Below are 12,502 nucleotides of genomic sequence, written 5' to 3'. Positions count from 1 at the left end.
GCCTCAGTAATTAAGGGTATATATTGCACAGATGTACAGAGCTGCTTAGGAGAGAAATACCTAGGTACCAATAACGGCCCAACCCCTTGCCATGTGGCCCATGATGCCCCAGCCCAGCCCAGCCCATCCCAGCCCATCCCGTCCAGTCTTCCATGATACCGCAAATCCACCAAATACGACGGCCCTCACGAAAGCCAACAACGAGAATATCCTACAAGACGAGAGTACGCACTTAGACACGCTCGCCGATACAAGCCAACAGCAGCCTCTCGTAGTCGCCGCTCGTCTCTCCCTTGATGCGCGAGGCCAGATTCTTGCCGTAGCGCTTCTCGTATGCGCCGCGGACATTGGCCATGTGGTTACGGTCCCAGTGGTTGCGGACGACGCGAGACACCAGAAGATGATCCTTGGTCCCCGCGCCGGCCATGGCAGCCTCGAGGAGGGTGGCTTGGTGCATGTACTTGTCCATGCCCTGTCGGAGCTGGTAGAGAAGGGCATCTTCCATGTGGCCTGAGAACTCCTGATAAAAGAAAGATTAGCATGCAGTCGTGAGATGTTGTTGCTTCATGGATCCCAACTTACACGTCGGATGACGTCCTCCAGGTTCTTGGCATACTTCTGCCTGTACTCGTGCGAGATGGCGCGCAGCTGGTTGTCGTTCCTCGTGCTCAGGATGCTGCACACCTTGATCTCGTCCGTGCCAATCTTGCCCTCGGTGGCATTGTAAAGCTCCTCGACGTCGCGGTCGATCTGGAACTTGTCGACGGGCGCAGCATCCTCGGCCCTCGTAGCCTGCAGCACGATCATGAAGTGGCGCTCCGTCTTCAGCGACAGGTCGCCCTTGACGGCCTCCTCGAGGCTGCGGCGGAAGGTCTGGTAGTAGGCGGACTTGATGGCGCGGATGTCGGCGTTCGAGCGGCCGAGCAGCACGTCGTTGAGCACCTTCTCCTTGGTGCCGGGCCCGTCCATCGCCTCGTACAGCATGTACACGTCGTGCAGCAGCGGCCCGCGCGCGAGCGCCACGAGGCCCGCCTCGAACCACCCGCTGACCTCGCTCTTGATGTCCTCGATCAGGTTGCGGCGCTGGTTGCGCGTGTAGGCGTCGCGGATCGCGTTCACCTGCAGCGGGTCCTTGTTCGCCAGCACGCGGATCAGCGCCTTCTCGTCCGTGCCGAAGCCCTTCATCGCCCGCCGCAGCGCGTCCGCGTCCGGGGCCCCGTCCCACTGGATGATCTGCGGCGCGCCGTAGCCGATCGAGGGCGGCGTCGGGGGCACATTGCTATACTGCTGCTGGGGAGGCGGCGCGCCATATTGGGGCTGTCCGTACTGCTGGGGCGGGGGCGGAGGCGGCTGGCCATACTGGCCGTGGGGGGGAGGAGGAGCGCCGTAGGGGGCGCCGTGAGGCGGTTGCGGCGAGTGGCCGCCGTACGGCTGTGGTGGAGGAGGTGGCTGCCCGTAGCCAGGCTGCGGTGGAGGTTGACTGTAGTTGTACTGCTGAGGAGGAGCGGGCGAGCCGTATTGGCCAGGGGGAGGACCCGGAGGAGGAGGCTGCTGATAGTAGCCGCCTTGTTGAGGTGGAGGGTATTGGCCGGGAGGGGGATATTGGCCTTGGGGAGGGGGTTGCTGATAGTATCCTCCCTGCTGAGGCGGGGGTTCTGCGGCACACGGGCATGTTAGCTGTCTGCGATCTCGCTCCCTCCGCTCTGTTCAGAATGCAGGACTTGATACTCACGGCCATATGGCGGCTGATAGCCTCCTCCGTAAGACATTCTCAATAATTCAATTCAATCGAATATCAAATGATGAGTTCCCGACAGATGAGTGAGTTCGGAAGGAGTGGTGCGATAGAAATGCGCCTGGTGGGATTCTTGCTGCTGGAGAGAGAGGAGGGGGGGCCCAACTACGTAATGGGCTCGAGAACGCGCGGGGCAGGTAACGTTAAGCTTGGGTCGGTGAATTCGAGCTCTGTGGAAGCTCAAAGTTCAGGAGACGAAGATGCGCGCACACACAACGAAAGAAGGCGGAGAAGGAAAGTCAAGAGGAAAGTTTCACAGGATGGGGATGGGGATGTCAAGAGCCAGCAGGGTTTATTTAATAATAGATCTATTGAAATCAGTCAACTGAGCTGAGTCGAGTCGGCTAGAGAGGGACGGCGTGGAATCTTGAAGGCGAGTGAGTGTGAGCTACTGTATCTTAGGCTGCTCTCCTCTACATGTACTACGCAGTAAACCTTGATCCCATCATCCTGATGGCGCCTGTCTACAGTGGCTCGAGAGTGGCTCGAGAGTGGCCTTGAGTGGGTGTGTGATGCGTGCCAATACCCAAGGGGCGGGGCTGTGCCGCTCTGTGTGGCTATGGTGTGCCCTCGGTGCCTTCTGTTGGCTCCATGCAGCGGAACCGGGACACTGGGACACCGTTTGTCGTGTAGCCCCAGCGCCCCAGCGCCTTTGCTGATGAATTGGATGTGGCTCAGCTGTTGAACCTCAAGTAAGGAAGCTCCTCTTCAGGTCAACGTCATTTGGAGCGCCGCCGGTTCCATTGAATGAAATGCATCATTGTGATTGTGGATGGCATGTGCGCTGGATCAGAGGCGCTGTGCTCTCCCGTCGTCGTAAGTTCGTAAGTGGCACGGCACCTCTGCAACGGCTGCAAGTTCCTTGGACTACCTAGGCATAGGCACGCTAGGTACTGTGCTGTGCCCAAGACCATTGCACGGCTTACCGTTCAGTTATCAAGCATCTTTCTTGATCACGAATTACACCGAACCCGAACCCTCATGAAACCATCTGAATACCTACTGTACCTAGGCTCTAGGTGCCTTCAGAATATGCGTGGGGCACATCTGCATCGAACAATGGGACGATCTGTCTGCCCTACAGGCTACAGCACGACAGGGGCATGGGGCCCTGCTGCGTTGCATCGTCATCGGGAGGCGATCTGTGAGGCCCTCCCTGTTGAGGTGGGCGAGGTGGGGTGCTTGTTGGGGTGCTCATTAGGTGGCTCAAGCTCCCTGCTGTAGGTCCATGTAGCGTTTGAGCTTCTTCCACACCACCAAGCTTCTTCGCCTGCCTCAGTGGCGGTGCGAACTGAAGAGCAAGAGGCAGCCTGCCGAATAACCGGCATGGCGCAACCGGTGCCGTTCGATACCTACAATTTCACAATGAGAAGAATCCAATCTCAGTGGAAATATCTTAAAATACAACTATTCTTCTCTTTTCAATCGGAAACAGTCATCTAGATGACTGCTAAATGGCGAATGAAACACAGTGGAGAGACAACCAGCGGACAAAGACCGTTTTCTGTGTTCTAGGCGCTCAGGCCACAGCATTGTCCTGCTGGGGTTTGGCCGGAAACGGTTTAGCGCGCGAGGTTAACCCCAGAAACAAAGTGGCTGGTGAGCCGGCTGGATCCGCTGACTAACCCAGTAGAAGGAACTTCAGCCAATGAGAAGGCTTATGTTCCTGACGCTTGTGGCAGCCACCAGCCACACACATTCCTCACATGCTGAACCCTTCATCTCACCTTCTGCATCGTGAGACCAGCATCCACGCAACCTCCAACCTCCTCATATTGCAACTCGTTGGTGCGCTCTATATCTATATGTGACTAATATTGCGTCGATCGCTTCAGGTTTGTTTTCTTTCCACTCTTCTACTCATCCTCAACCTCTTCAAACCCTCAGCTTTCCTACAAAATCTCCATTGGATATCCACTAGATCTCGTGGGTAGCCTCTCCTTCTCTGATTATCATTCACTAGCACCATCTTGGAGCAGTCTTTCAAGATGCGTCTTCAAAGTCTACCAGTGCCACTTCTTCTGGCCCTGTCTGCCTTCTGCGATCATACTCTTTCACTACCATTTGTCGGTCAACAGCTGCACCGATTCAAGGGATTACAACCCAGGGCTACTTACTCTGTGGTGCCCATTGACGGTGGCAACGGCTCGGGCTCTCGCTCCGGGTCAGGTTCCGGCTCTGGGACTGGATCTGGGTCTGGGTCCGAGACAGGATCTAGCTCCGGCCCTGACCAAGCCCCTGTAACGGTTGTCGTCACCAAGACCTCGCCGCCGATCACAGAAAAGTTCACAAGCACCGTCACCGCATCTCCCAAGGAGACCACAGAGTACGTGACCAAGGTGTCTATCGTCAACGTCAACCCACCGCCGGCATCGACGCCAGCTCCGATCACCATCAAAACTACCATCTACGAGGACGAGCAGCCCTCTTCAACATCCTACAAAATCACATCGTCAACTTCTATCTCGATATCCTCGACTACCTCCTCATCAGAAGCTGTATTCTCCAGCTCCTCTTCATCATCTTCAACAACAACCTCCTCATCAATATCACTCACTACCACTTCCCTCCCGCTTGAGACATCTGAGACTGCTTCAATAACATCCAGCGTCTTCACCACCCCAACCTTTATCACCACCACGACTCTGCTGCCAACAGAACCCAGCAGCAGTCGCACATACGACGACGGACTGTGGCACACCACCTATCCGCCGTGGAACGGTACCTTCGCCCACCGATTTGCCCGGCCTCGCCAGTAAGCTCGAGGGCCTTTACACCACCCCTGGTCTCTGTGAGAAACGTTTGCGGACGGGAGAAAATTAAAAATGAACGACATGAAATGTGTGCGACGGATTAATGTGTAATGATGTATCATTTATATGCAAACAGGCAAGCATTAGAGATTGGGTCGGGCATGCATGATCAACGCAACCAAGAGCTGGAAAACGTTGACTGCTTTTTTGTTATTGTTATCATATACCATGTACTTCTAGATTATCATCTTTGAAAGCAAATTTGAAAGTGAAATCACACTGAATTGTCTTCCTCCCCCCTCCCCGTGAAGACCCGGTCCTAAGAGTATCAGAAGTTGCTTCACCAACTAGGGGCAGAAATTGCCACGAGCCATATTCCCTGGCTACGCACTGCGTGAGGCAGTGGGCTTGATGATTCGCTCTGCAGCAACGTTGAACTCTGAGAGTGGCGCTACGAACCGTTCCGTGTAACGTGAAGTCTACCTGAAAAGCCTCTCGCAATCAACTTTTCGGGTTTTACAGTGATGCATATCTTGGCTGCACTTTAACATTTACAGGAGGTTTGTGGCCCACTCAAACAGACCATCTCTGCTTGCAGATTGCCTCGAGCAGCAGCAGCTGAGGCTGGGTATTCAGACAGTGTAGTATCTTAAACAGGCCAAAGGCGCCATGCACATGTCGTTGTGAGGCTACCTAGGTACGTCCTACGTCTACTGTCCCAGGAGTAAATCGGCATATAAATGAACCAGCCTGGGGGAAGCAAATCTCAAGACCAGCCCTTTTATCCAGTAAGTCCGTCTGCTTGACCGACATATATTCCCCTAGAAGAGTGCGGGGGATCTTTCTTTTACAAAGAGACAGGCCGGGCAACAGCTTGAAGAAAGCCAGGGTCGGCGATTACATCTTGAACATCAACTACAAGATTTACAAATGCGTCGGACAGGTTCCAACACAAACGTAACAGCGTATGCACCACGAAATGTCATCAAATTGCCGCAGCAACATTTTGAAGCCGACGGCTTTATTGGCCACGGTCCGGCATTGATCACCGTTCGTACAAATGAGACAGACATATGGATGCTACGAGAGCAGGAAGATAGAAACTTACAACATCAACGAACCATCAGTCGATTACGACGAGAGTTCACAGATGTCAACCGAGAAAACTCTCACACTGAATCGAAGTTGGATGTCGCTCGGCAATAGCTTTCCGAGTCTCGCGGAAACGCTCAAGTAAAGGTGGTCGGGCCCTAGTACGAGCACCGAACAGGGCCGCGTGAGTACTTTGCTCTGCTAGCTTGATGCATTCCAATCCATAAACAGGGGACTGTTGATGAGAACGCTTAATTGAATCCATCATCTGGAAGCCATGGATGTACGAATCTATCATGCTCGTCGTGCCGGACACTAGATCTACCTTCCTTTTCATTAACTATGGCGTTGATTTCAAAGCTGAGTTCTATAACTTTTTTAGAACGGCACATATGACTCCCCTAGTAGAATCATTTCATTGTAAATCTTGGTGGATCGATATAATACCTCGTATTCAGATGATTTACAGCAATTCGTGTGCTTCATATGTGGATTTGAGGTAATCAAAGCATCGACCGAGGAGCAAGTACAACCAGCCATATTCGGTTGCGGTAATTAATGATTTCGATAAGATATAGGCCTTCAATATATCTCTGCGACCTCCTGGCTTTGGTTCTCATAAAGGGGAAGGTCGGAAAACCGATGCCGCAGATACCAGCTGGGGGGTTAACATTCGGGTTTATGCAATGACCGACAGCCTTAGACTTCGGTTCCTTCCAAATGTTGGTCTCGAACCAATCCATGATCATGTGGTGGTGGCTCTTATAAGACATATATATATCTCGGGGCCTTCACACAAAATGTTAAGAAAGTTTGCCAGGACTTGAGCTTCACATTGAAATCTATAACACGATTAAGTGCACATTTCTCAGTCATGTCCTCATTTCTAGCCCTCCCATTCGTGCTTTCTCCTCCATTGAGTGATAGAGGGGCCATCATTGATGCTCTATATCGAGGTATTCTTGGCTTGGACACAAATGATTTGGCCCTCTTCAACTCAGCCTTTCCGAATGACGCGCGACTTGAATTCAATGGACGAGCTATGGACGGCGTGTCGGTAATCCGCTCTGATTGCTTCGATCACATTTACAAGCTTGAAACAACTCATTCTATTACAAATGTACGCATAAATATCAGTGACGATGGCTCAAAAGCGTCCGTGTCTGCGTCAGCTCTCGCTCAGCATTATCGAGCTGGCACGGGGAAGGAAGGTAACGCGGCAAGACTTCTGACTGGTGCTCAATATAGATTGGATCTTCTGAAGACAATAATTCCTCGCTGTGGAAGATCAAAGTTTAGCAAGGGGTGCATACTTAAATGGAAGGAGACCGAGCTCTGGTCATAGGAAAATGAAAGATTGTCATCCCATATTTACTACTTCATAGTAACTGAGGGCTTGTCTCTTGTGTTTGCCAAATAATCAGGTGACCGTAATATTGTTCATTAGGACTACAGCTCATAAGATCAGACCCAGACTCCTGCAATACACTTCGAGACCAGGCTGGTATCGGTCCAGACACCGCCTGATAGAGTAGGAGTCTCTGCAAGTGGGTATCCAATGGCAAAACCGCCGGCTGCCCAGCCTGTCCAGCCCAGATAAACATCGGCATTTTGGCTGCGACCATGTTAGCGATTAGACTTTCGTCAGAACTACAACGCTCACTTTAGATATTCCAGTTGCTGGCACATCAACGTCTCGCAACTTGCTACATTGCCTCCGCCGGTCTCGCTGAGAAACGCTTGACGATTATTGGCCCTCAACCAGTCCGCTAGTGGTGCAAAGGCATCGTCGATGTTATTTGTTACACACTCCGTGTTGGTGCCGGAGTTATCGGAGTCAAGGTAATTATGAACGTCCATTATGAGGCCTGTCACACTGCCGTCTGGATTCGTAACATTCTTCAAAGCATCTCCAGACCCATTTGAAATAAATTTGGCCGCTGAGGTCCAGTCGTTACCTGGGAGAAAGATCATTTGTGTTGTAGCGCCCGCCTCCCGGATTGCGGTGACTGCTGCTTGGACGCTTACTGCCCAGGCTTTGATATCTGGAACATCATGCGGCTCGTTCATGATACCAAATGCAATACGCGATTCGCCCTTGTACTTTGCAGCAAGTTGGCTCCAGACGCTTGCAAATTGGGCGTTTGTAGGTCCGCCCTGCCCTATGATCTTGGTGTCCCAGCGCGCGTAATTATGGATGTCAATTAGACACAACGCTGCTCCTGAGTTTAGACAGCCCTGAACCAGAGCATCATACGCCGCGACATTAGTCGCATTCAGTGGCCCACCGGCTACACTACCGACCAGAAATTGCCATCCTACAGGCAAACGAAATGCATTCAGACCGATGGAGATAAGGTGGTCCATCTGCGCCAAAGCATTATCATCTCGAACGATGTCGTAGTGACCACCCACGTTACACGTGCCGTCGCTCGAACACCCAAAGTCATACCCGGCCATATTGACACCGGCGTATCTGGTCTTGCTACAGTTTGCAGTGCAAACGGGTTTGGGCGTGGTGGTTGTCTTCGTAGCCGTAGCTACTGTTGTAGTTGCTTCGGACTAGTCAGCATGGCTCTTCCAATCAGTCGGGTAGTCTCCCGCATTTACAGAAGTCCGGTGTCTATTACCTGTGCCAGGTACGCATTGAGCATAATACGCGTTGATTGTGGAACAGTAATAGCCTCCAATACAAGACGTGTCGCCAGAGTAACTATATCCGCCACCTGTGAGTGATCATGTCAGAAGCCAAGCTAGAGTGATGTATTGTGGTATAGGTGCGTGTGAGACGCCTTACACGGGCCCCAAGCGGAAGCCTGAGCACTTGCTAGACCGACTAAAGGCAAAATGGTGATTGCTTTCATCGTCGCATAGATAATGGTTGTCAAATACGATATGGATTAACTTGATTCTCTGCAATATAAACCATCAGGAATCTTGAACATTCTGCTCTGCTTTTACAAATATAAATCGCTTCAAATCGTACTGGTACGCAGCGTTGCAGTCGCGGTGGGCCAATGCTCTATAGGAGACTAAGGCCGCCGAGCCGTCATGAAATCTTCTCCCATTGGGTTTCGGGAGCCGGAACGCTTTTGCTGTTGTTTCGGAGGACCAAGAGCCGCTCTTGAACGAGCATACATAGTCAACGCATACCCGGTTTTCGGGTCACGATGGAAGACTTATTTCCGCTAGGTGCCAGAATCGGATGCTACCGTAGAGGACTCGCATGTTACTCTAAGCTAGCTGCTCACAATCCAAATGACCATTTCACGTGTATTTTGGCCGTCTCAGTGTGAATATGAATATGATCGACGATTTTTTTATATAGCTAGAAACAAGATCCAAAATTAATCGTTTTCTTCATCCATGATACCCTCTTCACCTCCTGTTCTGCCGCGCTCCTGCACTCCAGCCTTGCCTATGATTCCTGATCCTCGGAACGCGAGCGCAACCACTGTGAAGGATGTCATACCGAGAGCGAAGTTTAACCACTGAGCTGCTCTCAATCCCAGCCATGTTGCGTCTTCGTGCACTTGTAACGAGCCAACATGCTGTACATCAGTGCCCCTTTCGTGGGCCATCACCGCTGTTTGTATCGCGGTTCCGATAGCGAGGCCTATCGCACGACCAAACTGTCCAACAGCGTTGACTAAGGCGCCTCCCATTGCTTGATCCTCGTGTGGAAGACTGTGGCTGGTAAAAAGTGTCAAACTGGGCCATGTTGTGTCGGCACCGAGCACACACAGTATCATAGCCGGGAGACCGTAGGCAAAGTAGCTCGTAGTTGCCGGGATCGGCACTGCAAAGAGAAGACATGATACAGAGACGCAGAAATTACCAAACAAGAGGAGCATGTAAGTCGGAATAACTGCAATCAGTCTTGATACGACCGCTGCGGTAGTAACTCCCATGATGCCAGTTGGAATGAAGCGCAATGTCGTCTGTATTGCCGAGAGACCTTGATAGTCTTGAAAGTAATAGGTCGCGTAAACTAGATAACCATTGAAGCTGGCAAAAAACAGAGCCATTATGAACATTCCCGCGGAGAAGCGTTTGCTCTTGAATATTGACACTTTCATCAACGGTGTAGCTTTCCTTGTTTTTTCGAGGTAACGCTGCCAGAATACGAATATCGCAATGAGGATTATGGACACAACGATAAGCACGGGGATCCATGGAGTTGACCAGCCGACCACGTTCCCTTCTGTGAGAGCAAATAGGAGAGCGACTAGGCCGGTTGTGATAATCACGGCGCCGATCCAATCAACCGTTGCCTTGACTCGGACTCCTTGGGCGCGCAGGGTTGTTGGTGGAGGCGGAATGACAAATACGCTGGCAACAGTAATGATCAAGGCGAGGAGGGCCATAGCACCAAACACCCATTTCCAATTCGCGTAGGAGGCGATTAAACCTCCCAATAAGTTTCCAAAAATGGATCCAAGGGGTGCACCAGCAGCATAGGCGCTAAAGGAATAGTTCTTAGCCTTTCCAGGAGGAAATGTTGTTCCCAAAATACCAATTGCTGTTGGTACATTTGCTGCGGCGCCCAGCCCCTGGAGAGCTCGAAAGATATCGAATCCAATCTCATTAGGGACAAAAGGATTCACGAGGGTCGTTGCCGTGACCCATGCAGATCCAAGGACAAAGATCTTCCTTTTGCCATAAATGTCTGCTATCCTACCCCATAGAAGGAGGAAGCAACCAAACGTTAGTGAGTAAGCAGATACAATCCATTGCTGTCGGCTGTCGGGTATATCGAGAGCTCTGCCGATAGTTGGCAGGATGATGACTACGGCTTGAAGAGACAGTGTGTTCATGAAACTGGCCCCCGTCAAGGTCGCAACAAGAGCAATGCACCTCCCCTTGGAGAAAGGCAGCGTCTTAGGCCGTCCATCATCGTGGCTCAGGTCATCATCATCGTCGCTGACCTCCGGAGCAGTATTCACGGGCTCGGCCGATGTCGGTGGAGGCGGCGTCTCGCGGAGCTCCTTGTCCTGGGGAGGAAGCGCTAGCTTCTCATCGTTGGGGTTGTTGTCGAGCTTTGATGACATCGTCCTTCCTTCCGGCCCTCGATTTGCGCTGGACTCAGCTCCAGCCGGCAACATGTCAATCGAGACTCACGGAGAGCACTCGGGGCTCTACGTCAACAAATATTTATTGTCTCCGTAAAGGATTGCCCCACTTAGTGTAAAAACGCCATCTCTCCTCGGCCGAAGAGATGCCAAAATCGAGACTACTGCAAGTCGCCACACTATCCCGGCATTCGGTGCCGGAAATTTTAGCAGCCTAACCGGGCAAGGGCCTAATGGCCGGAACACTGCCGGGGCTCGCAGTGGCTGACGGATAACCGCCATCGCGGATACTCGAAATGATTTTCGGATATCTGTATTTTATTTCGTGTCATTTGTCCTCAAAAATACTTGGCGGCTCGTATCAATTCTATCCCAACTTCTTTTTCTTCACGTCACCCTAGCTAATGTCGCGGGTGCATGTTCTCCCTTAGCGGCCGGGCAAAGCTCCGTTTGCGGGACTAACGGATGTTTGTCCTGGAAATTTAGCATTTTAGCGACATTTATAGAATTACAAAACTAATTTTGATTCATTGAAGGAAGCCTAGGTGTCGCGAGGCTGTAGCTATGTTTGCGCATCAAATGATATCACGTAAGGACACGCAGCGTGTTTTTGTAAGTCACAACATCTAATCTACTTGTTTGAAATCCAACTCTGTTCAAAAAGGATATGACCAGAAATTTCAAATTGAACCTTTATTTAGACCATTTCTCTTCTCTTTGTCCAAATTGTACTTTTCTCATTCTTAAAGCTATCCGTGTAGATTACGGCTATGATTATAATGCCGCCAACTATTATTTCCTGCGAGCAAGCAAGATAACGGTACCCCATTCCGCCTCAACCTCAATGTCCCTCCAACCATTCCCAATCTTCTTCCATTCTGGCTCAGCCTCTACCATCTTCTCTAGCATCTCATCTACAATGTCGCCCTTGCCACCATCGGCCTTAGGCTTTCTATCAGGATACTTGTCTATCCAGCCACGATAGGCACTGATGGTCCTTACGTATTCCTCGAAAGCTCCGAGAGTAACTGTCTGATATATCAGTCTCTCTCCAGTAGGTTTCTCTCCAGACCCATTGTGCCTTGGGTTATACAATATTCTCGTCTCATCAGCCCAGTTCTCTTCTGGTGGTACAACTGCCTTGAGAAGGTCCTTCAAGATCTGTCGACCGGGTTGTTGGAAGAGAGGGCCCATAGTACCCTCTCCCCCAAAACAATGCTCATCCACGATCTTTGTCGCGACTGGATGCTTAGGAAAGACGTTCTCGTTATAGAGCCAAAAGGCTATTGTCCCACCAGGCTTGACGACACGGGCAAGCTCAGGCCAAGTCTGATCATAATCGAACCAATGAGCTGCTTCTGCTGCTACCACAAGATCGACGCTCTTGTCTTTCAAAAAAGGCAGCGATCCGGAAAGTGCCTTGTGGAAAGAGATATTGCTCTTACCAGCACACAAGGACTGCGCCGTCTTCAACATAGGTTGAGATGGGTCGCAAGCATGGACTTCAGTGAATTGCGACGACAGTTCAAGGGAGACTGGTGCATGGCCACAGCCTAGATCGACCAGTACATCATTTCCACCCCGATGGAAATCGAGTGTCGCATCGTAGAACTTGCTTGTCCAAGCAGGTCGAAAGTTTGCGTATCGCTCTGAAGCGTAGTTGACTTTCCTGTGCCCAAGACTTGAGTGCATATTTGAGGTTAGACATGTGGGCTCGACTTACCCAAAATCCGCCATATTCAGCTTTGGATTCTCCGTTTTCTCGAACAATCACAATCTACCGCTTCCAG

At 51.2% G+C, this 12,502-nt stretch overlaps 2 protein-coding genes across 2 annotated transcripts; both read right to left on the bottom strand.

Moving 5' to 3' along the window:
• Nucleotides 1-232: 232 nt before the first annotated feature.
• On the bottom strand, nt 233-1,769 carry UCRPA7_3582 (putative annexin a7 protein; the record flags this gene model as incomplete). Its single annotated transcript, XM_007916082.1, has 3 exons — nt 233-520; nt 583-1,655; nt 1,733-1,769. The coding sequence occupies 3 exons, from the start codon at nt 1,767-1,769 to the stop codon at nt 233-235; spliced, it is 1,398 nt and encodes a 465-aa protein (XP_007914273.1).
• A 9,735-nt stretch (nt 1,770-11,504) lies between these two features.
• On the bottom strand, nt 11,505-12,188 carry UCRPA7_3581 (putative methyltransferase domain-containing protein; the record flags this gene model as incomplete). Its single annotated transcript, XM_007916100.1, has 2 exons — nt 11,505-12,100; nt 12,158-12,188. 2 exons carry the CDS (start codon nt 12,186-12,188, stop codon nt 11,505-11,507), a joined length of 627 nt encoding a protein of 208 aa, XP_007914291.1.
• Between the last annotated feature and the right edge of the window lie 314 nt (nt 12,189-12,502).

This window comes from Phaeoacremonium minimum, assembly GCF_000392275.1.
Source record: "Phaeoacremonium minimum UCRPA7 unplaced genomic scaffold PA7_03_scaffold_288, whole genome shotgun sequence".
Lineage (NCBI taxonomy): Eukaryota > Fungi > Ascomycota > Sordariomycetes > Togniniales > Togniniaceae > Phaeoacremonium > Phaeoacremonium minimum.
This window is presented reverse-complemented; position numbering and strand designations above follow the sequence as displayed.